The sequence below is a fragment of the Lepisosteus oculatus genome, chromosome 4 (genome assembly GCF_040954835.1).
Source record: "Lepisosteus oculatus isolate fLepOcu1 chromosome 4, fLepOcu1.hap2, whole genome shotgun sequence".
NCBI lineage: Eukaryota > Metazoa > Chordata > Actinopteri > Semionotiformes > Lepisosteidae > Lepisosteus > Lepisosteus oculatus.
This window is the reverse complement of record NC_090699.1, coordinates 18663233-18687705: the sequence shown is the minus strand read 5'-3', so window position 1 is coordinate 18687705 and position 24473 is coordinate 18663233. Positions and strand designations below refer to the sequence as shown.

Genomic DNA, 24473 nt, shown 5'->3' with positions numbered 1-24473 from the left:
TATATATTTCATCCGGAAGCCATATCTCCTTGCAACTCACAACTGGCAACGCACTGAAGCGCCGCAGGTGTGAGCCTGGCCAGTACTTGGATGGGAGATCTGGGAAACACTAAGGTTGCTGCTGGAAGAGGTATTAGTAAATCCGGTAGAGGGTTCTCACTCTTCGGTCTCTGTGGGTCCTAATGCCCCAATACAGCGACGGGAACACTATACTGTAAAAAGGCGCCATCCTTCGGTTGAAACGTAAACCAAGGTCCTAACTCTCTGTGGTCATTAAAAATCCTGGCGTCCTGTCCTAATTTCCCATTGGCCCTTGCCAATCATGGCCTTCTAATAATCCCCATCTATGAATTGGCTTCATTACTCTGCTCTCTTCCTCACTGATAGCTGATGTGTGGTGAGCGTTCTGGTGCACTATGGCTGCCATCGCATCATCCAGGTGGGGCTGCACATTAGTGGTGGAGAAGGCGAGTTCCCATTACCTATAAAGAACTTTGAGTGGAGTGTCCAGAAAAGTGCTATGGAAGTGTAAGCAATTATCTATTCATACAGCTATATATCTGCCCGTAGCTGTTAAACCAGAATTTAAACTGAGCCCATCATTAAGTCAAAGGGTAGAGATATTAAAACCATCTGTTCACCTAATTTGAAAACCACTTTATTTGGCTTGAGAGATTGATAAGAATTATAAAAAAGTGGAGAAAACCTTTAATTCACACTGCCAGGAGTTTGCATCCTTAAAGATGGCTTTTTTACTCTTGTGCAAGTGGCCTAAAGGTTTCTATAGAGAGCTGGGTCTTTTCTACATAAATCTATAGATAATCTATAAGTTGTTTTAACAGGTTCTATTGAATTTTATAGGTAGTGTATATGTTACCTTAATATGTTCTATAGACCTCTACAGACTGATCTATAGATAACGATACTGTAGGTCATCCGTAGGTTATTAATTACTCCCTGCCTTCTCCCGTCATCCAGAAATACGTTTATAGTATCAACACCAATTTCGGCACAGACTGTGAAACCGGACCTTGCTCAGATAGATACGACATTTTTCTTCACATCTCTGCGACAGACCGGCGTTTGCCGGACTGTCAGATCTGTTATGGTGTAGCTATTACGGTTCACACAAACGCAGCGGGCCCTTGGTGGTACAAAATGGCAGCAGACCTTCCAGGTACTGTAGCGCTAGATTCTTGCATCGCCTAAACGCAGTTCCCCTATTCTAATTTTAATTTAAAAGTGGGTTACTGTGTCCTATCTCTTAACCATCATTTGGTACTGATACCTGTATCTCAGGAGGCTAACAATTGCATAGAAAGGACGGACGCGTATACTGTCTAGCAGATTATCATTTGTCACCAACACTAGGGAAAAATGATCTTTTATGGATATTTATGGGCGATTTGACTATACCATCATCCTTATCAATGACCGGTACACCAAAAAATATATTTTCAAAATTACAATAAGCCTAAGAATATTACAATTATCTTGTGTACAAAAACTTCACCAGTTTCGAAACGAAAACTATTACGGGCACTCAACAGGTTTCCAAGTTTAAGTGCACAAAACCGGCTTCCCTTCCGTGGGTGGAGTGTTGAGTGCTCAGCCAGCGTGGAAGAAAAGGTTACTGAAAAAAACACTTCTGTAAAAACACAGCCCGTCTCCATTTTCACTGGAAATTTTCGGCGACGGAAAATGCGTTATTATGACTATTATAATTTCTTTCTCCCTGGACAGCACCCCAATGAAAGCGCTTATAACCCTGTACCGCTTTCAGCATACAGATAGGACTGCAGACATTTATTGAGAGCTGTAGATTATGTGACAGATACCGCAGCGCCTTTAGAAAGCGGTACAGCTGCTGTATTTTGTATTCCAGTCACTGAGATCTGCCGTAAGGTAAGATTGAAAAACGTTAATATTGAAAATAAATCTCATTACACCGAACCGTTGTCTCGAATGTAGAGGGAATACGAGAACACGGCGTAGCACGTAAAGCCATTTTAATAGTAAAAACCAGAACGCGCCCTTCGCATTGCAAGGACGCAGCGATCTCCAGATAGCAGCAGTGGCTTGCTGGAATAAACATCCCCGGCCGTCTGTCCATCTCTATTATTCGAGCTTGGCTCCGCCTTGATACCTGTAAATCCCCCCTGGCTATCTTTCCAGCAGATCTGACAGCCTGGATCAGCTGGGCGCTGTACGGGCCGAGAGGAAGGTGGTGAATGGGAACGCCAGTATCAACACTAGAGCGGTCTTTGCGGAGGGGGGAAACGCTCTCCAGCCCCAGTTTCTGCAACAGCGAGGAGCGCAGCTACAGACGCGAGAGATCTTCACCCCGTTGAAAACCCCGAAGGCTGTCGACAAGGCAGTGTTTACGCAACCGAAATCGTTTACAGTCAAGCGCTCTGTTGCCTCGATGGAAGAAAGCTAGGTCTCAAGCAAGCCGCTTGAAGTGCTGTTTATAAATATATACTTTGTCTTCAGCACTATACAGAAGCCACAGCAGTCCACAAAAAAACAAGCTGGGCAGCAGCGACGGCTGCGAAATGAAGATTTCTCTGACATGGAATTGCTCCTGAAGGTTTGGAAAATGCCCGACTTGACTTAAAACGAAAACATATAGGCGTCATTAGGGTGAGTTTAAATGCGTTTTGCAGAGGGAAAGAGACTTGATATACGGGCTTTGAAGTGGGGCTCGCCTGTGCGTCACAGGTTTTAGGGGAAATCGATAGGTCTAGAACAAAACAGGGGCAAAAGAAATCCTGAGAAGGGAAGAGGATATCTGAAGCAATATGGCTGGTGAGTGGGGTTGGGGGTGCCGAGAGGAGCTCGCCAAAGCCTCTGGATGCTAGCTATGGCAGATGGCAACGTCTCTGAAGGCATCAGCAGCAGTATGAGTAACAATATCAATAATAATATCAATCCGGACTCGTCCTCGGTGTACATGTCCAAGATGGATGCAGTGATCATCCCTTACTCCGCAGACGTGCCCTGTGATAGCAATGGGCAGCGCATGTGGTGGGCTTTTCTCGCCTCCTCCATGGTGACTTTCTTCGGGGGTCTCTTCATCATCCTTCTCTGGAGGACTCTCAAGTACCTGTGGACTGTGTGCTGTCACTGCAACATCAAACACAAGGTAACTCGCGCGGTCATTTTGAAGGTGTATTCCCCATGTTCCTTTTTGGGAGGAGGTGGGGTGGGGAGTGGGGGGTGGTGGGGGTCGTCAATCTACAGTATGTAACAAACGCAAATTATTCAACTTCTTCAACCTTCCGTAAATACTGCCACCTCCATCTCTGGGGACAAATGATGGAGACATTGATATTGCGTTCTGGTGTCATTTTATTTTAAATATAGTTGTTCGGAAGCCCGACTCTGGAAACGCAGGAAATGTTGTTTTTCCTCGTATACCCCTCTTACAAAAAACAGGCAGCTTTATTCCCTCTTTAAACAAGCGGTGTGTGTGTTTGCTCCTGGAAATAAAAGGTTTGGAATCCTGGATGATAAAGGAGGCCTTCCTCTTTTGACTGGAAAATTGATAAAAACCAGTGATTTCTAAGAGTAATAGCCACACACGTTGATTCACGATCTTTTATTGTGGAGTAAAACAATAATAAACATATAACAATATTACAAATCTGAAATTAGCTTAATGTTTTTCATACCTAGAGATTTCTTTTCCTACCATTGTGTTTTTGGGCTGTCACAACTGGGAAATTTGTTTTTTACACTAAATGTGGGATAGCTCCTTTGTCAGTTCAATTAAATGTTTTATTTGTTGCAAAATCTTAAAAACGCCTTTCATACTTTTACTCTTTCGCCAGACTTTAGTCTTAAAATATGACAAGAATCCTGCATTGCATTAGCCTGTGAATATGTAAGTTAATGGGAAAGAGTGACCCTGCAGCTGTCTGTTTTTTTAATTAATATTTTTCCTGCCCCCTTTATTTGGAAATTATCCATATATAACTTGTATATCAATGGTCGATTTCTTTTTGTTGAGATGGTTTCAGCGCCTGAAGGAATCACATGGATATGCTTTAAAGTAGCCTTGTGCGAAATTTCCTCATAGTGTATGTTTTGAGTTTAACCTTCAGAATGATATATTGAATTCTGTGGGCAAAACCACTTTGTCAGAATTATATCACAGTATGACAGGTATGGATTAGAAAAGAAAACCTACAGTATGTAAACTATGTATGTTAACTGATATTTCATGTCACCAGAACTTTGCCCAGCCATCATAATATGTTAAGCTAACACTTGCTCAGTCTTGCACAAATAATCTTCTCTGTTTGTACAGTGTGGTGCTAGCAGTGCATTATGACACAAGTAAGATAAGGCATTTTCTGTATATAGTCAATTTTTAACCCATATTCCTGAAATTATTAACGTGGCACTTTAGATTCCAAAGAATTCGTTTTCTAAAAGCATTGCTTTGTTTTTGAATGTAGTTCACCAAATATCACAGAAATAATATTTATATTGCAAAAAAAAATATTTCTTGGAACCAAAGCAATTTGAGTGAATGGCAGTTTGCGTGTTTATTTCATAGACTGTGTATTGAACAGAAACCCATGCTTGTTTTTAAAATTGAATTCCATTTTATCACACAATGCCTTTTATTGAAGTGCAGATTTAAGGGATTTTCTATTAAAGTTTATATGAAGCAACATAAGGGAATTTATGTAAGATGTGCATTTAGGCACACAGCACTTCTAAGACCTAAATTTTAAAATTCTCCTGCAAATAAACGCTAAGAGGAAAAGCTTCTCTGTTTTATGAGGGTGGTGGGAGAGGTGTGTTAATATGTCTCTCACCGAAGCCCTTGGAGGCTAAGGTACAAATGTTTAGTCTCCATTCCTCATTACCTTTTAATGACCTGGATGGGCAAGCTGCATATTAAAAGACGGAATCCTACTGAAACTCACACCTACAGGTTGTAACAGAAGAGGTTAAGCGGGGAAGACAGAAAGAGGCCTGCACATTTAGCTTTAGTTTTTTTAAACGAGAATCGAGGCCGCTTTGATTTACAGAAAATCGCCTTTTGAAAAATAGACAGGGACAACATATTTTGAAGAGACAAGAGCTAAAAGTAACACAACAGCGGCAGCATCTGTACAAATGATCTGACATGGGATCTGATTATGATCTTTTTATGTGGTATCTTTTGCTAAGAATATCGGAAAAGATAACAAGCCTCCAGTTTTGTAGGCTGTTTATAAATACGTGGCAGCATTTTGCTACCACTGTTACCCATCTGTAAAGTCTGTCTGGGAGGAGGTGTGTCTAGAGTAGCTTGTGTCTAGCAGAAGGGTTTGTGTGGCTCGTTGTTGAAATAGAAGAAACGGACCAGGGGCCAACTTTCTCCAAACCCCGCCTAGTGGGGCAGCAGTTGTCAAGGATCTGCACCTCAAACTGAAAGGTTATGTGTTCAAATCCCAGGTGAGACACAGCTGCATTACAACGTATTTCAGTTGTATTACGTCCTGACTGTTCCTGTGAAGCTCCCATCTGTGTAAATGCACGCAGATATATGTGGCTTCAAATAAAGGTTTCAGTCCAAAAAAATTAGTCGTTGGCCTAACCTTCCTTCTCCACTCAAGGAGTCTTCTCTGTGTGTGACCTTGGGGTGCTGATTCCTTGTCCTTCCAAGCAGGGATGTTTTAATACATGGATGACTGATTGCAAGACCTCTTTTTCACTGAAGCAGCATGCATTCTTTCAGATTGAGGGGTGGCCAGTCAATGCTCTAACAACGTTGTCAGGGATGGACCATAATAAGAGTAACCCCTGTTGGAGATAAGCAGTGGTGATCCTAGGTCTGACCTCTCTACTGGAATGCAGTAAGGACGATGTCATCTTTGGCCTTTTAATAGCTGTTTTACTTTTTGAATAGTACTGGTCATCTTTCCTGGCCACAGCTTGCATTAGTTTAGTTATTCACTCAATTTGTTGAGGGCATGTGCCATTGATTTTTGAAAGATTCATACAGCAGTGGCTCTTGGTGTGATGAAAGCAGCTCTCCCTGCCTCTGCTGAGATTCTATCCCTGTCATTCTCAGGCTCCAAGCACACACAGTGCCACTCCATGGACAGTGGATAAGTCCACTAGCCCAAAAAACGACTGCGAGTTTTACACTGTCTAGATTTCAGAGAGGGGTGACATCACTTCTATAACTGGCTTGGTACACTGAGCCCTATTACACTTGCATGTACTGTACAAAGACGTAATTTGCATAGAAATCAGATAACTTTCAGAGATTGTAGCAACTTAAATGTTCTATAATGTATCGTTTTAAGGTTGAAAAGGTGCAGAGGCAAGCAGCGCAATGTCTGATGAGGATGATAGTCACATATAATCACAAACGTTTGTTTTAATTAATATTTCACAGTAGTTTAGTTTGTTACTTGACCATATCAGTCTCATAATCTCACTGTAAAGGCTGTGATGCCTGTTTCTAAAGGCTGGGCAGTGATCCCTTTCCTGCTGTGTGTTTATCATTTTCTTTGTGCTGTCTCACAGTTGTGTGACGTCTGTACAATGCTGGTAATCAAAATAATGAATTTGATGTGCTAGCATTGGTATTACTGTTCAAGTCATGAATCGTACCTACAGTGGATGTGGTCAGCAATTTGATGAGATGGATCCCGAAAGAGTGCAAAATCCTTCTTTGTTGAGTCCACAGCCCTTGGTGTTGAGAGCTGACATTGGTACTGTTTCTGTTGTACCTCAGGGACTGAGGAACAGGGAGTTCCAACTCTACAGAGGCCAATGGATAACAAAGTATTAGATAGCTTTTAAAATGTGATTGTAGGTAGCCTTGTGGCAGAAACTGTTAATTAGCAAAGTGTCTGTATGTCACAGAATGTTTCGTTTTAATCATGACCTCTTTAGACATCATAATGTTTGTTAAAAAGTGATTACTGCAGATTACTGCGAGAGACGGTTGTGGTAAATTCCAGCACATATGCAGACTAAACTTTTCTGTTGGGGCTGGCTCTGATTCTAGATTTCAAGTGAAAAACTAGCTTTTCGAGGTAAAACGTGCCTCTAGTTTTACTCACCGAGAACATCGGCTGAAAGGAAATAGTTGTGCAATAAATTTGAAAAAATGTGTACACTGCTAACAAGAATTTATCCAAGCAGCTGGTTCCTGGGTTTGAAGAGGGAGAGTACGGCTTTGTCGTAAAGGGCTTGCATCTCTGTGATTTGCAGCATTGAAAGTGTTTTCAGTGCTTATTGCCCTTCCCTGGTGATTTTACCGAGCGCTCAGAAAAGTCCTATAACAATTTAATTTAAACCGATAATCAAAGTGTTTACTAGCATTTCCATTTTCTTTTTAAGACAAACGAAGCAATGCAAAAAATGTGACGACGTTGATCGGAATCTTGCCTTGGCTTTGTCTGATCTTCCAGGAATGAGTGACATGACAGCGCTACTCATGGTTTAGGTTTAAAAATGGAAGCAGTGCCTAACTAACAGCATTTTGGTAAATCCCAGTAAATGATCAGAAGATCAGGTGTATTAAGGGCATTGTGATATTTAAGCATCTAGGACGACGAGCGGAAGAGTGTTTCAGGAACAGGGCAGCACTGGCCCACCGGAGGTCTGTTGTTGTTAGACTGTTGTGCCTGCATGCTTGGCAACAGCCAGAAAAAGTGCTGGGGACTGAGAGCAGTGAGAGCAGAGCCCTGGAGCAGCTGCTGACACTCATTAGAAAGTTCTGTCGGATTCTGTAATTTTCACACCACATGCGCATATGGTGCATCTAACTTTCTCTGCAAGAATACCGGAGTCCTTACAGACGTATCGAGACCGGCTTTGGACAGAAATGGCTCCTTGAATCAATTTGTTCATGATAACATAGAGTAAAGCAAGGTTTTTTTTATTTTAATGGGAGACTCTTTTCTGAGATTCTGCCTCATAAATTCTGCAGCTACAATCCTTAAGTCTTCTAAATTCCCCGCAAAGCACTTGTTCAATATGAAAACTGTATCAAATAACTTTTGTTGCTTACATATCTGAAGACGTAAGGCAGACATAGGTTAGAGAAATAGTGTGCTGTATATTTGATATTAAGCAACTGTGCGTTACTTGCACTATTAAATTAACAGTTATAATAATTTTGTTTTTCAGAATGAGTTTAATTTTGCATTACCAGTTACCAGTTAGTGATAGCCTACATGTGCTGGCAACATTGCCAGTGCGTGAGCATATTTTTGTCCCTAGTGGATTTGTGTTTTATTTTTTTTCCATTACCGCCATATCTAGTTTTCTGCTCTCTTGTATACTCTTTTGTATCTTAAGGGTGGAAAGCTTAGCATACTTTCAGTCAGTACATTGGGAATGAGATCATGACAGACTGTGTGCCGTTCAAAGTTAAAAGGGTTTCAGCTGTTGTTGTCTTTAAATGAGATGTCAAGAGTGCTCATGTGAAGGGAAGTCACAGATGAAACCATGGGCAGTGACACATGCTTACAACAAGCGATATTTGGTCAGATGATTCAGTCCACTACAGCACCCAGTTTGAGCCAGCTTGCTGTACTGTGTTCTTATGCAATGATAGCAATCTTTTAATTCTGTGCATTTCTAACTAAAAACTCTCTGTCTTTTAAGAGTAGCAGCTTTGTCTCATACAATGTGTGTATGTATGACCCAAGCTATTTCACTATTTTATATTTAGAAAATCTGAATATATCAGTTTGTGGCCTATGAAGAGAGAAGGCCTTTTCAAGGTTGTGGGTGTGCATACGTACATTTTCCAAGGCACTCCCCTCCGTTTGTCTTATTTTCTTCACCTGTAAATTCCTGCTTGTATAACAAGCACAGTTTTCTCCTGTCAGGTTTGTAGACGTCACAGATCCTTGACATATCCTCAACAGAGAATAACCTGATGTATGGGGCATTAAGTTCCACCTTTGAGTTCCTAGCAAAGGCAATAGTCAAGTGGGAACAGACAGACAACACTGAGCACTTATGTGCGTAATGGCCTTGTCTTCAGAGGCAGGTCTTGAGGCAGTGGGAAAATGGCAGATACTGCATGTATCCAAGAAGACCTTGTCCCTGACCTTCAGGGTATTAGCAGATGTATTTTGCCCTGGTTGAGCTCTCCTCACAGCAACGTCTTCTGAGCTTTATTGTCTTTAGCCTTTTCAATTTTTTTTTAATGCTTGTTTTTCCAGTGACACACATGTTTAGTTTTTCAACACAGGCTGTGCTCCGCGGTGGCAATGTGGATATTTTTCACTTACTGAAATTGTCTTTGTAATTGAATGGCGCAACTGTTTCATTTGTTTATTTTAATATGTTGTGTATGTTTGTTTAAATTTGCTCGGTGCTAAAATGTGCAGGTGCTTTCTGGAGCTGGTGAGTAGGAGACCAAAGTTTAGAAGGATGACAAGTCTATAGAGACATATGGGATGTCAATTAAAAATAACTATTTCCACTAAAATCTTTTGAATCACCAGTTTAATTGGAACACTAAATAAGTTGCCACAATGTTTCTGTTTTAGTGGTATTAATTATGTATGTACAGTACCTTGTGCTTTACATTCTGTGTTTGCAATTAAACCAGCTTATCTTAGTATTTAATAAATTCCAAATTATTAACCCAATAACCACATTCTGTTTCCTCTGTTTCCAATAAATGGTAATATGGATATGAAAAAGCAAGTGTACAATAAAGATATGGATTATATATTATTGCTGTCAGTGGTAAAAACAGCTTCTTGTCCGTGACAGCTAGGTTTAAACGATTCAGTTTTTCTCAAGATTGATGTTGATGTGATTTCGTTTTTCAAAGTATGCCCCTTAAAAATTAACCATTTTAAGGGTTTTACTAAAAATAATTATCATATTAATATAATAATGATAGTCACTAGGTTTAAGGGCTGAGAAATCACTAAATAATTTATGAAGCATGGCAATAAGTGTATAACATGTTTCACAACGAAACATGGCAATAAGCAGATTTTAATTTTATGATTGAGAATTTTTCAGATTTAAATCGTATGTCTCTGACTATGTCTTTAAGCCCGAAGAAGAAATTTAAATTCATTTGATGATCATTTATGAATTGATTATGTTGGAAAGAAACACATGGAAAGTCATAGGCTTACAGATTCAGGCTCATTTAAAATGTCATTCTCTAAAGCTCTCTGTGTATAAGAGTGATAAAATGCTGATATTGAATGTAATGGGAAAATGTTTAGCCCTTCTAACCTTCTTTTAGCTGTTAACAAAAGTTACAAAATGTACAGTCAAATCACAGACTGCCTTCAGTAAAGAAGAAGTGATTAAACTCATCCCAAATATGCAACTGAGATTTAACCTAAAAACACTATTAATGTTTTTTACTTACCATGCATTATTAAGTCAATTGCTTTCCTGATGTATCTATTTTTGTATGCAATTCAGACTATTCAACAGGGAATTTTTGTTTTTGCATATCTAATTGACAAATTGGTCAAACAGAGCTGAAGAGTAGAATTTTGCATCTGAAGATGAAGGAAATAATTTCTAGGTATACAGTATATTAGGCATTTGTGGATTACTAATTGTGATTAGTTGAATCTCTTCGAAGGCCGATTTTCCTGAAAAGTTGAAATTGATGTACAGTATACGTCCACGTATTTCCCTTATTCTGCAATAATAGTATCATTATATTACAAGTCAGTAGAGTCAGTAGGGATGTCCACTCCTTGTCCTGGTGGGCCTCTCTTAACACAGCAGCAGAAGAACTGGGAGAAGCTGATCATTTGTTTCGCTTAAGCCAATAACCAGCTGATTTAGGTTGTTAAGAGCTGAGCTGGAATGAAACCCAGAAGACACACCGGTCCTCCAGGTGTGTTTTGCACAGCCCCGTAGTAGAAGTGATGACGGGAGAGAGGGGATCAGTTGTATAATGGAGTGCAGTGTTATTCTGGATGTTGTAAACTGCTCTTCAAAGCTGTGAAGCTGACTTCCTGGGCTGGCATGTTTAGAATGTTTTTTTGTTTAAAATTGAAACCCGGTTTAACTCTTGGCTTTGCATTGCAAAGATATCTCGCCTATCTTTTGCATCTCACATTTTGCATTAAATACACGAAGATAACGACTTCCAACAATGCAGAGCCTGCTATTCAGTACCTTGGACAGCTCAGGAGTAAATCTCTTAAACCCAATAGTTTGATGAATGCAAAACAAACGTCTTGTTCTTCTTTTTGAAATTCATACATCCCTTTTTGAGGGATGTCCTACCAAAATTAGTAAACAATTTGTTGTAAAATGGATGTCAGGCATTCTTGTTACCACTGAAAAAAACACAAATATATAAGAGCTTTTTGCCCTACTTGAAATGTTATGTCTTTTCTATAATAAACAGTGACAGTTTGCGCAGGATGCACCCATGTGTGATTTATGGGCTTACAATTTATGTGAAAATGGAAATCAAGTGGAAATCAAGTGTATCTTGTTTATGAGATATTGACTGGGTAGGCATTGGTCCTAATCCATTTTTGCTCTCTTACTGTTCCGTGGCATATATTAATTATGATAGAATATGCCAGATATGTGTGAGTTGCTGTACTTGCTCTTTAACCTGTCTATTTCTACTAGCATACCACCTCTGTGTGTAATTTCAAACTAGTCTGTATCTCAGCAGCTTTGCGCAAGGTGTGTGTGCCCTGAAGCAAACTTAGAAACGCTTCAGAAACTACCTTGCTCATTAGAGCTTTCATACCATATATGCTGTGCAAATGCATCTTCATGAGGGTGGCCTTCAGATAAAATTTGGCTTTGAATTATGGAAAAATGGATGCAGTATCTTATTTCTGATATAATACTCATAACACATGGGACTTTTGAAAAACAGTACATTAGGTTGAAAAATTATAGGATTGATTTTTGTTGCTGATTCAAGCAAGGTTAATGTTTTTTTTAAGTATTCTTGTCAAAGTAAATTACTTTATGTTCCTACAAAGGAAAACAGGCCAGATTTGAAATGCATCTTTATTGGAACTAATACGTCTTACACTAAGTAGCAATGTTCTCAGATTTCAAAATTTGGTGCCACAGAAAATGTGTTCAGAGGTACATCTGTCAACGTTGATATATCCCAAATCCTGCTGGAATAGACAGTAAAAACACAAAAACACATCGCATAATCAATTTGTAAAAAGCTGAAGTAATTACTTCTATTGTCATACATTTATATTCATTGTCAGAGTCAATGTCATTCTTTATCAGTAGTTTCATTAGCATATTGTTAGCATTGGTTTTAAATACTGATGAACACGAGAGAAATAGAAATGTGAGTATTTTATTATTTGAAGGGTGTGTTAATGTGTGTTAACATTATTAGTTAGCGGATGGGTTCACATGCAGGTGACAGAGGTTTGACAGAAAGCTCTGCTGCAACATAGTTTTTGGGTCCTATGTTCCGTTCTGGTCTGGGAAGCCCTTAGTATGGAGTTTGACGTGTACTCCCCATGGCAATGTGGATTTTATTAGGGTGCTCCAGTTTCCTCATCTCCCCAAAAGCTTGATTAATTGCTGTCTGTGAATTGTGTATCTGTGCTGTAATGAACTGGCTTCTTGTGCGGAGTATAACGCAGTCTTGGGCCCTGTGCTTCTGGAAGAAGCTTTTACAAATTTTGCTGGAGCCTCTTCCAATAAAAAAGGACATGACTAAAGTTCAGAGTGCTATGTCATGCTTTTGTTTCAATGGTGTGAAGCAGGGTTCTGAACTTGTAATCAGAAAGTAGTGGATTCTGACACTGCTCTTGTACCATTGAGTGAGGTACTTCACCCAGATTGCTGCAGTAAAATACAAAACTGTATATGTGGGTATAAATACAAATTGGTTGCTCTGGTTAGGAATGTCAGCCATATATATTGGTAACTATACAATCTGTTGCTCTGTCACATTAAAGGTCTAAAACACTGTCATAAGCAAAAGGGACGATTCTCTTGAACTTTGCCGTTTTTCAGATATGCTTTCCTGTTGCCGGAGAACTTGGGTTCTACAATCACTGAACTGAAAGATGAGACTGAAGATGCTCTGCAAGTCATGCATTCTGACTTTTGAGCCTTTCTTCTCCACTTACTGTGCACGAGCTAGTTGGATTTGAAGGCGTATGCTGGCAATGCACCAAACATTAAATCATGTTAAGTGGTGTCTGGGCTTGGTACATCAGTGAGGGCTGTGCTTTGTTCAACCAATACCAATGAATTCAAACTGAAATGAAATGACAGCCAGGTGAAGTGGGGAGACACTGTGGGGCACGGTGACCTTCAGGTTCTTGTCTTACCCTGTTTCCTGCTTCACACTGACTTCATTGAAACCTCCTTATGTATTCCAATACACCCTGACAAATCAGTTCCATATTTAAGGATATGGCCGTGTCACACACTCCAGCAATGGAAAATATCAGAGCAGGCTCAAGTTGGACTTCTAAAGGACAGGGTTAAAGTTCAGGTCACAGGAGAAATTACTGTACTCAGATTACTACAGTATAGAAACAGCAGGATTTTTTTGCTTGTAATCTTAGCCATGCAGAGAGAAGCTACAAAATCTACCTTGGAACTGGCTCAGAAATTGTTACACACGTAGTTGTTCTTTAATTACATTAAAGAGCCTGTTCTATTTACATTTCCTGTGAGGTTTGTAAACTCACAAGCAAATGAAATCATTACAAGAAAGGGGCAGTTATTTTTCTTTAAGTCTCTCAAAAAGTTCATTTTTGCTCATTGGGATTTAGAAATCCAAAGTCCCAGGACAGTATTTGCATCGAAAGGTTCTGAACTTCCTTCAAGATTCAAGATGCAAAAAAGACATTGCTGCTCTGGAATCAGTCCAGAAACAAGCAACCAGATACCTTCCTTGAGTCACAGGAATGACCTACCCTAACAGGCTTGAAGAATGGAACAGACAGTATTTAGTCATGAACAGAGAAGACTATAAGCGGGTGGGATTTAGGTTTTTAAACTTCTGAAAAGTATTATCCTGTGCGCTTCTTCATGATCAGCAGTGAAATATGAACTAAATAGAAACTATGCAAAAGTGCATTAAAGCTGAACATGGAAGCAATTCTTCGCAGAAAATTGTCTTTCCTGAAATGGCTGGATGAGATCCTTGAACTGGCTGTTTACTGAAGCAATAAATGAACTAAATTGGACAAATGGCCCCTCTTTTTAGGACTTTATATATTGTTATTAAAGCACATTTTACTTCCTTTGTGGATCTGGAAACTTTTAACAGCTCAGATCAACAATGTCAACTTTAGTTCATTTTCTCGTTAAGTAGACAATCTTGGCAGAACAAAAACATCTTTTCCAGTAATACCTACACTGCCAATTATAGTAATTGTTTGGCCTCTTTCATCATGACATTAAGGGGGATTTTCTGCTTGCAACAGACAACTGCTTTAGAAAAGCACTGGTGCTGTAGTTAAAACCATTTCTTTTAGGATAAACGTTAGAATGTTTGTTTTCCAGAATACATTGTATTTGAGTAGTTATTGTGGCAGTTACCTTAAATTAGTATTCATTCATTTTTGACTTTGTCATCAAGACAAAAACTGACATACCCCTATGAAAGATTTAACAATCACTGCTTTTAAATCAGAAACTGTCAAAACTGCTGTTTGTACTGTATAATGTATAAACTATTTTTTTGTGATTTGTGTTATGTTACACAAACAATCCATGTTTGATTTAAGCATGGGGTTGAATCCTTTTTGGAAGAATGCATTCATAATGATAAGGAAATAAAAAAGAACATGGATTCTGCTGTAAGAAAAAATGCTATTTCAGTAGGAAACAGTTTCATGAGAATCTGATTTTATTTTTAGCTTAAAGTTTTGTTACATTTTTACAACATCATATTGCATTTTTTACAGAAAGATAGTATTGTCCGGAACTATTCTAGAGAATTGTTATTCAGAAAATGTCTGAATGCTAAGAATTAGAATAGAGCAGAATATATTTAAATGTGCTGTCTTGCAACTGCTTGTATGCAAACTGATGTCTTTGTAGTTGCTATAATAGAGAACAGGACAACAAGAATAAGTTATGGCCTTAATATGATTTTCTTAGTTCGACAGGATAAAGTAATATAATATGTTCAGTCCTGAACACAGGAGACTGTGGCTTGATTTGATACAAATATTTCTGAAAGACAATGAGAGTGTTTATCCAGAGTATACTGTAGCTTCTAAACCCATTCTGAAAATGGGAACCAAGGAGACCAGTGGAGATCTTTACACAAAGGGTTGTGGGAGTAATGAACAATCTGCCAGTAGGACTTGTTGAAGCAAATTCCTTAAGATCCTTGAAGAAACATCTATATAATGAGATTCATGGATCAATAAGCTGCTAGCAGCTAAAATAGCAAATTGGGCTGAATGGCCCTACCTTATTTTTAATCTTTATTGAGTTTTCTGTTCTTAAGACTTACTGCCAGTGCCAAGAGAATTGGGGGTTGTTATAGTCCTAAAGTGTGGTGCATCTTGCTCACTTATTTTGTGCTATTTTAATACTGTATTTAATTACAGGTTTATTTTAATTTATTTTTTATTCTGTGTCTCAGAGGCTGTTTTACTTTTCTCTTTCCATTTTATTTTTGGAGTGTTTGTTTTACTTAAAGCACATTTCCTACAGGTGTGGGGGGCACATCCACATGCCTATTGGCTGCAGTAGAAACGCCCCTAGGTGCTGCTGATCTGCGCTTCGTAGTGGCCTGTTGGAAGCCAGTCGTATGGGGCTCTCTGTAGCCACACTGTGTGCTTTGAGAGCAGCTTCCACCTTGTTGATTATATACTGTACATCCCTGCATTTTCTTGCCACATGGCTCTGTCCCTTGAGAAGGTGTTTAAATTGTAAATGTCCCTCTGGAAAATACTTAAACAAATACAGTAGTGTTTAGCCCTGTTATTGTTGTGTTTGGTGTTATAAAAAGAAGGCTGATTTGGTCTCATTTCCTCAGTTATTTTGTGTTCTCTAACCTCATTCCTGCAAATTAGTTTTTGTAAAAATAAAAGTGTGGGGGATGAAGTGTGTTTTGCAGTGTTTTCCTCAAAGGGATTTTAAAATGGTGTTCCTTGTTCCTGTTATAAATTGCTTTTTAATTATATTTTATTAAGGATTTGTGTTGGAGTTTTCCCTCACCCCATTATTTTTGGCAAACTAGATTTTAGTGTGATTGTTAATAAGCTCTATTTATGCTATGTTCTTCTTTGAGACAGACTGTGGTTTTCCTGTCCTGACACAAGGAAGCTTGATGTATTTTTAGTGAGATTGTAGTATAGCAATATATAGCAATATACAATTAGTGCCATAGTATATAACATTACCAGAGTACAGGCTGCATTTTTTATTTAGCTCTTCACAGAGGGGCAGTTATCCTCCCAAGGTTGTGGGCTGCAATGCCGTAGGCCTCTGGGACACGTGCCTCACGCTGTTACGGGTTTTTTCCATGTTCCCCTGGTCAACAAGCACATGGCCAGTGGAAACTAACTGGGACTTAGCATTACGTGAATACTGAAGTCCTGTAGCCCCGAACAAACATCTTCAGTTCTCCGCAGAGTATTACTCAGACACTATGAGCGAGTCCTTATTAAAAGCACCCTGTTAAGCAGAAAAAGCAAAGATTTGTTGTCCCTTTAAATGTTTTGTTTCAGTAACTTACTGTAGATATTGAACTGTTTGCAAAACTTTTATGTCGTATATTCCAGAGTACTAAAGTCAAGTTCTGTTGTGTTCATGTTTGGTTAATTTAACGTTTGGATTAGGTGCTATGCTTTACTAGACCGGACAGCGAGTACATTATGGTGTGTTTTGTCGACATTCATTTGAAAACGTCATTTGTGCTGCATCATGATATTCCCATGGCCCAGAGTAATAAAGCAGAGGAATGGAATGAAGAAATGAAGGCTCTGACGAGCCTATGGGAATACCATGGACACATTCGCAAAGGTGGACCAGTATACGAGCTGTTGGAATTTACTTTGACACTTATTTCTTCTACAGCAAAAGAAAAGGAGTTTAATTTTGTGCGAAAGAGATGTGTGCAGATGAAGGAGGGTCCTTCACGGTTTTTCCTGAGCATCTCAAGGCCCTTGTACTCCACTGCCGTGAAAATACAGTAACTGTGAAAACATCCGCTCCCCCGACTTACATGAATGAAACACACACATTTCGCTAATCCCAGAAATGTAAGGAGTGTTACAAGAGGAATTGCTTTTTAATAATTCACAGGGCAGTGCCCTTGATTTGTTGTGTGGATACAGATAGTTACCCCTGCATAATTTATATGTTTCTTGGGTGAGTACATTGTGTTTTGTATTACTTTTCTTGTATTGTAAAGTAAATTAATGAAAAAATGTGTGTGTGCACAGTGCCATGGCTCTAGGGGCAGTGGAGTTCCCAGGAGCCAGCTGTCTTCAAACAGCTGATCAGTAGCGTGCCAAGGGCGTTTGCTGCTCTCCACACACCTGGCTGTCGCAGCTCTAGGAACTACAATGCAGTGCAGAAAGACAGGCCAGAAAGACAGGCCAAGACATGCGTTTTCCACTGTCATGCGGTATGCCTTGAGTTGGAGCACATGGTAATTGTAGTAGGCTGTAATTACAATTGGTAGGAATAATAATGAATCCATTCTTAGTACATGCATCATGCAGTCCAAGGTTGTGGAGAGTCTAACCTGCGGACAATAGGCACATGGCAGCAGGATGTACCCAGTCCATCACGGGGCGCATACACACATGGGGTACAATTAAGAGGACCAGGGAGAGAACATGCAGTTCCACAGAGAAGATGCCCCTGTCCAGCTTTGAACTCAGAAGCTGTGAAACAGCAACACCAAACATCACGCCACAATAGTGCCCCGTTGCTGAAGACATTCAGTGAAACAGAAGGATGTAATATGTTCCCTGACAGTATGAAATCGTGCCAGGAGTAAGACCAGTTTTACTGTGAGCCATTAATTGTGCGGACTCTCTTTGATAATTGTGGGCCCCGTGGCTAGTTTTATAAACACTTCGCAAGATTATCATGTTTGAGGGGCCATTTTATAGGAGTTCACCTGAAAGGCTATGAATTGCAACACTGCTGGAGCTTTAGCATCCATCACCATTACAATTCTTTGTAATCTCTTTGTATCAGCCGACTCAAGGGTAGTGAAAATAAATTACCTATACTATATTGCAAGGGCTCTCTTCATTTATTTCTTAATGTGTATCATTACTACCACTGTCCTCCTGGTGCCATGCACTGTCTTTTTTTAGAAACATCATTGTCTTCTCCCTGGAACATTCTTGCACATTTCAACTCTCCCCATATAGTGTACATTTAGGACAAGTATATATTGTACGTTTGGTCCAGAAAGCCAAAAGTGTAGACATGCTGTAATTTAGGTGTTAATGTTTGCTGTCCATCTAATGAAAGATGCTGGTGACACCTGTTGCTGATATTTAACAGGGAGATTGTTCAGTGGCTTAAAGACATGTCCTTAAGCTTCTTTGCTCCCTGAGGAAGCTGTCTGCTGGAAGGTGCAGTAGATCAGTCATGCACAGATCTATCCTGCATTCTCATAATTGGAGCTTAAGTGCTATATAATTGAGTGACAGCAATTAAAAAAGATGTTGCCACTAACGACTGCTGAGTTTCCTCTTGCCTGGTGCGTCTCTCATGCGTTGGACTGTTTTGCTGTTCATTCTATTTATAATCCATCCTTAAATACTGACCTGTGTGTATTTTTAACCACATGTACTACCTCCTTTAATCAATAATCAAGAACGTTAAGTAGCACACACATGTTTCGACCTTTATTTTTAAGCTCGGTGTTACTGTAATGTTTAACATCTTCTTTGACTGGGGGTGTGAAAGTGTGATGGAAGGCAGTTTGAAATCTTCAGTTCGCTTGCAGTGATAGTTTTTGCATATTATATCATGAATATAATTAACAGCAAAACTGTGCTACGTATTTGAGTGACAGCAATTAAAAAGTAAATAAATTGAATATCCTCTTTCCTAACACAATCTTGTTTGACGTATGTGCAAAACCAATCACTTCAACAAAATCTTTTTATCTATATACAGTATAAAAGACAGTTGCCACAGTCAAGCAGTTGCCGAAATGCCTGGTGCCCAGCTGCTCTGGGCACGTGCCAAGCCAGCTACGAATCTGAGGTAATTCAGGCATCTGCACGGGCAGTTGGTCAACTGCCCACAGCCTGAGGGGCAGATGGCGAAGAAGAAGGACAGTGAGCAGTGCCAAAGTAAGGCTTTCAAGAAATATAGTACCGAAAGGGTGTTAATTTAAAAAAAGAAAAACTAAAAAATGCAAAAGGTGTTGTGTTTGTTGTAGTCAAACAATACAAAGTTTAAGAGCAGTTCAAAGCTTGGAAGCCCTTTTGATACACTGGGTAGTCAACAGAAACAAATTGAGCTGAAGGACAATTTATCAAAGATCAGACTTTTAAACTTTAGTTTTCAGGAGACCTTAAAACTTCTGACTGAACCGACTGAACATCAAGCAAATTATTTCATTTAAAGTTGCACAGAATAGCTTCTTCAAAATACAGATTTGCCTGTACCAAAGGCAATGATCCCTTTTGGCAATTGAGCAAAACATAACCTTGTTTGGTTGGCCTTTGCATGTAGGTCTATTACAGTTGTGGCTCCCTATCAACATGAAGGTAGTGCTTTAGCTGAAGTGCCTTTAAAAACAAGAACAGGAGGGACTTTGCCCAAAGGGTTGTGGGAGTATGGAACAAGCTATCCAACCATGTTGGTGAAACCAATACCTGGGCTGCCTTCAAGAAATGACTAGATGAGATTCTTGGATCAATCAGTTACTATATTTAAAACGGGCCAGATGGCCTCCTATTGTAATTAAAGTCTCTTATGTTTTCATGAAACTATTCAAAATGAAGACAGTAATAATCACAGGTCTGTTAAATCATTTCATATTGTTATCGGAAACCCAGCGTCAGTGACTGCTGGAATTTTTTAACATAAACAATATTTTGATTATGGATCGGTCACATGGCAATAATGAAAGTACTAATAGGAGATCTAGTAGATCCCCAGACAAGGAAGACTCTTTTGAGTCCTGAACTCTTTTCCCTTTCACTAGTTTTCTGTTAGCTACACCAAGAGGTAGTCTTAATGCCAATCTGAGTTACACACCAAACCTTCGACTAAACACTTGCAGCCCTTTTTGTTGTATAATGACATATCACAGTGTTTAACATCTGCATATCTAATGCAGTTCTCAGTTATTATTATTTGTTTTAATCATTTTATGTCTTGCTTTACTTTGTCATGTGACTGAGTGAGTTTTTTATTTGAATTGCAATAAATGTTCATTTTCTTTTCCCTCCCAATTAGTTCTGTACCTCTTAATAGCCTTTCTTCTCCACCATCTGCCCAGGTGGCTGTGAGCAGTTGATCAACTGCATAGGCAGATGCCCAAATCCTGAAAATTCAAAGCTATTTTGACACATGCCCAGAGGAGTTAGGTCCTTAAGCAACTGCCTGACTTCAGCACCTGTCTGTAAGAAAATTACATATATACCATAAGTCTAGATTTTCTACAGCTCTTTTTATATAAATCAGGAGAGAATATGCAGTGACACTAATTTCTAGGTTAAAAGTTGAGCATTATTCCTCTTGACATTTATCTTCTATCTTCTATTAAACAGTAAACTGCTTTCTGGAAAAGGCTTGTACATTTCTGTCTTCAGAACTGACTGCATGCACATGTCTGAAAGTTACCACTTTAAACTTTTTATGGGTGCATAGACAAAAGTTTTACATGTGTATGTTAAAAACAGGCCCTTATGTCCTTGAAAACCACCTGAAATCATCTTTTGTCTTAGAAATCACTTGATTTATAGAAACTGAATCAATTGATTCAGTTTCTATAAAATATTTTTATTGCTTTCTAAGATACCAAATGCAATAGGATATCTAGTCGAGTGAGAAATATAAGCATCGTTTCTAGATACACCTTCCTTGGGGAGGTGGTGTGGGCCTCAGTGGCTTGGGTGCAGAGCTCCTTTTTACTGTCTAAGTGAGATTTTTTTTCTGGGTCTGTACCAGTGTTGACCTTCGCTGATAAAAATAGATGTTGTTGTTGAAACTCGACCTTTACATTCTAGTAACAGGCCAGTGCACGCTTTGTCAAAGGAAAGCAAGGTTTCTTGTGTGGCTTTCTTGCCAAATTAAGTCAGTCAAAACACTCCTCATAACTTCATAACTTCAGCCTGTTCTGAACTGTGTTATTTCACAGAAAATTTCTGGTTCTAGTTATTATTCTGGGAAAAGGCATTGCAATATAATATTCGTTAATAAGGCAAAAGAAACATCAAGTTAGTGTGGATGGGCAGCATGACAGAGAATGATAATATGACTTACACTGCTTTGCGCATTTTGCAGTGCATTTTGGATTTTTGATCTTTTCACTAATGTTTTATTTAGAAACACAGTTCAATGATGAACAATAATTTAATTTAGTTTTAACAGTTATTCATGAGAAATATGTATTATTTTGCACAAAAAGGAGCCTGTCAGCATTCTGGATGTGTAGAGAGGAGCAAATTATGTTAATGATGAGGAAAAGCTGATAATGAGTTGATCAGATTTGCTGGGTAAATGTGATGGATTAGCTACTGCTTCGTATGGGCTGCTCATGTACAGATTACCTTCTACTGTTGTGATTATATTTTTGAAGATTGTGTGAGTTAAAGATTACAGTGTAATGGATTCTTCTCTCTCAAACTAAGATGTATTAGTAACACATAAATTATTATTAAATTATGAAATATTAATTGTCAAAGTTGTTGAAATTTAGGAAACTGTTGATGTTCATGATACATGTATATTGTGTCTCCTGATTTTGTGTCTAAGATATCTTAAAACTTTTATACAGTGGTATATGATATACCTATATTAGTTATGTTCATGTGTGCCCTATTGTAAAAAGTAGCATTGTTAACCTACAAAATACAGTTTTTGACTGAGCAGCTATATTATTACCACCTATTTGAGTGCACCAGTAATACTCAAATAATAGAAATTCTGCCACAGGAAAGCTAACAAGTATAACATATAATGACTGCAAGACTGTAGGGACTACATTTCCCAAATTGATTTTTGTGCTGAAAAGCATTGTTCAGTTGTTTTTTTTTCCTTTTTCAGAAAGCGGCTTTACACATAATACCAGATAGTTCATTCTCTCCCCATCTCTCCCTTCCACCTTCAATCTCACTGAATCACACCCACACACACAGTTACACACATATACAGTATATGACTCAGGTCTCTGTTGCTAAGCAACAACCAAAGTATTTCATTTAAAGAGAAAATCTTTCGTATGCAATATCGTAGGCCTTGGTTGGTACAAATTCAGAACTCCCGAGCTGATTTGTCTGATCTATGTTGCAGACACTTTAGATCCCAGGTTTGTTTCTCTCAGGTGGGGAAAGGGTAAATTCTACACAGTCTTTGTTGACGCACCATGAAAAGGTCTGACTATCAGGTCATTGTGACATCTCACGCAATCATGAGAAATTCATCCCTTTTCTTTCTGTGTTTGATTGGTTTCCCAAGATTGTTGTCATCTCAGGCTGATTAATGCGTCAGATAAAACTACTTACTATGTGTTGATTAATGATGCCAATTATCTTCCCAGGAAATAAGACTTGCTTACAGTACACCTTACCTGCCTGCTTTGCGTATTAAACAAGGTCTATTGCAGGTTTCGGGATTAGCAGTTTTTACCTAACAAGCTGATTAATTTCTGCAGGTTCTCCTCTGTGAAAGTCAACAGCAAGGTGTGAAACATCTCATTGCTGTTTCCAGAATGTCATTGTTTCACAACATCACCTTAAAAGACACTTCCCTATGCTCGATTCTTTGGTGCTTGTTTTCCCTGGTGTTATATTTGATTTTAAACTTTTGTTACATTTTAAAAGTTAATAATGTTTGTGTTGTCTGATCTTTCGATCATTAGCCATCCATACACATATGCAGTATGTACAGTAATTACCATCTAACTGATTCCAGTAAATTAGTTATTATTCCATTTATTTCACTTGTACAAATCTTACACGGTTTAAAGACTGGATCGTGTGCCAATTTAAGAGTCATTTAAGATTCTGCATAGAATACCTGCAGTCATGCTGTATAATAGACACTGTGGTGATGTTCACTTAATTGAAGCATCCAGCCTATTTCCTCTTGACCCAGAGTGTGCCTTATAGCTCTGCTGCTTCCTGCGAGGCAGGTAACTCCCCTGTTCACTGTCTGCCGGGAGGGCAGCTCGGCACATTGGCTGACAGAAATTCAATGTGAGGAGCCTTGTGTCAGCCTAGATGTGAGGATACAACTGCCATTCTCCTCTGCATTGCAAGTGTTTAGTTTAATTAAATTTTGAACTACAGCGAGCAGTTGAGTTCCAAGTAAACTGAGAATGAGCTGCGTGTTTTTCCTATAACAGGAGGCACTGCCACCTCTTAGCTAAACATTTCCCCCTGACAGCAACCTGCTGGATTCTTATAGGTGGACTGCATCTCTCTATATCTATCTTATTATTGTACAGGTCTTTGAAACTAACAATTATTTGTCTGTGTAAGTTTCTCTTCTACTAAATGTATACAAATGTAAGGAACGGGTTAAATCCCTTTCTTTTCGTTTAACAGGTATATCGCCACCTATTGCTTAGTAATCTTCTCAAATCCTTTGTAAATTCTCCATTAAGTCTGAGGAATGCCATTGACTTTATTAGTTGCTCCACAAACATACAAATTCAAAAGGATTACATTCCAGTGAGAGAACAGATGTGGAAAACATTGATTATACCTAAGAAAGCATAACAACTACAGATCCAGAATGCAAATTAAAACATTCACAGGCTGCTAATTGGTTATTGTTGTTCTAAAACCCTAGATAGTCAGTAATATGCTTAATAAAAACAAGCTGAAAGCACTTTCACAAGCTATTGATGGGAGCCGTGACAATAACGAGGATCCCTGAACGTTTTGGTTTATCTCAGAAGGCATTTAAGCTTTCATGGCTGATGGACACATACAATCTGATTTATTGGTTCCCCCAGATTAAACATCCGACATGTTTTTTGAATACAGAAATTGGAATGCAGATAATGTTTCATATTACACACTGGAGTTTCAACTAATACAGTACACTGGGCAGGGGCTGTATCCCATTTATACAAATACATACTCTGTACTGTACAAATACGCCTTTGAAACATAATATTTTCAGCATTGTTGCCATTGGTTCTTACTTTACAATTTTCTCTATGTGAACAGTAATGTAGCATCTAGTATCACAAACTCGCCACCATGTTAGCATGCCTGAAACCATGCTGGAAGCTTCGCTCGCCCCTGACATAACTTTCATTTTAATGTCATTGCATATAGTCAAAGATTTAGCTGAAGGCATAGTGACCTTTTCAA

The 24473-nt window shown here is 38.9% G+C and overlaps 1 protein-coding gene across 22 annotated transcripts in view; it reads left to right on the top strand.

Moving 5' to 3' along the window:
- Positions 1-1952: 1952 nt before the first annotated feature.
- The window catches only part of kcnma1a (potassium large conductance calcium-activated channel, subfamily M, alpha member 1a), a 206354-nt gene continuing 183833 nt past the window's right edge, over positions 1953-24473 (top strand). For 4 of the 22 annotated variants that reach the window (XM_015346309.2, XM_015346299.2, XM_069188901.1 and 1 more), the window contains exon 1: positions 1957-3145. In XM_015346309.2, coding sequence (XP_015201795.1) covers positions 2855-3145 — 291 coding nt within the window. In that variant the 5' untranslated portion in view covers positions 1957-2854. Of the gene's footprint in view, positions 3146-24473 lie in introns of all 22 variants that reach the window. The other 18 variants (XM_069188893.1, XM_069188892.1, XM_069188894.1 and 15 more) reach the window with 7 other exon arrangements.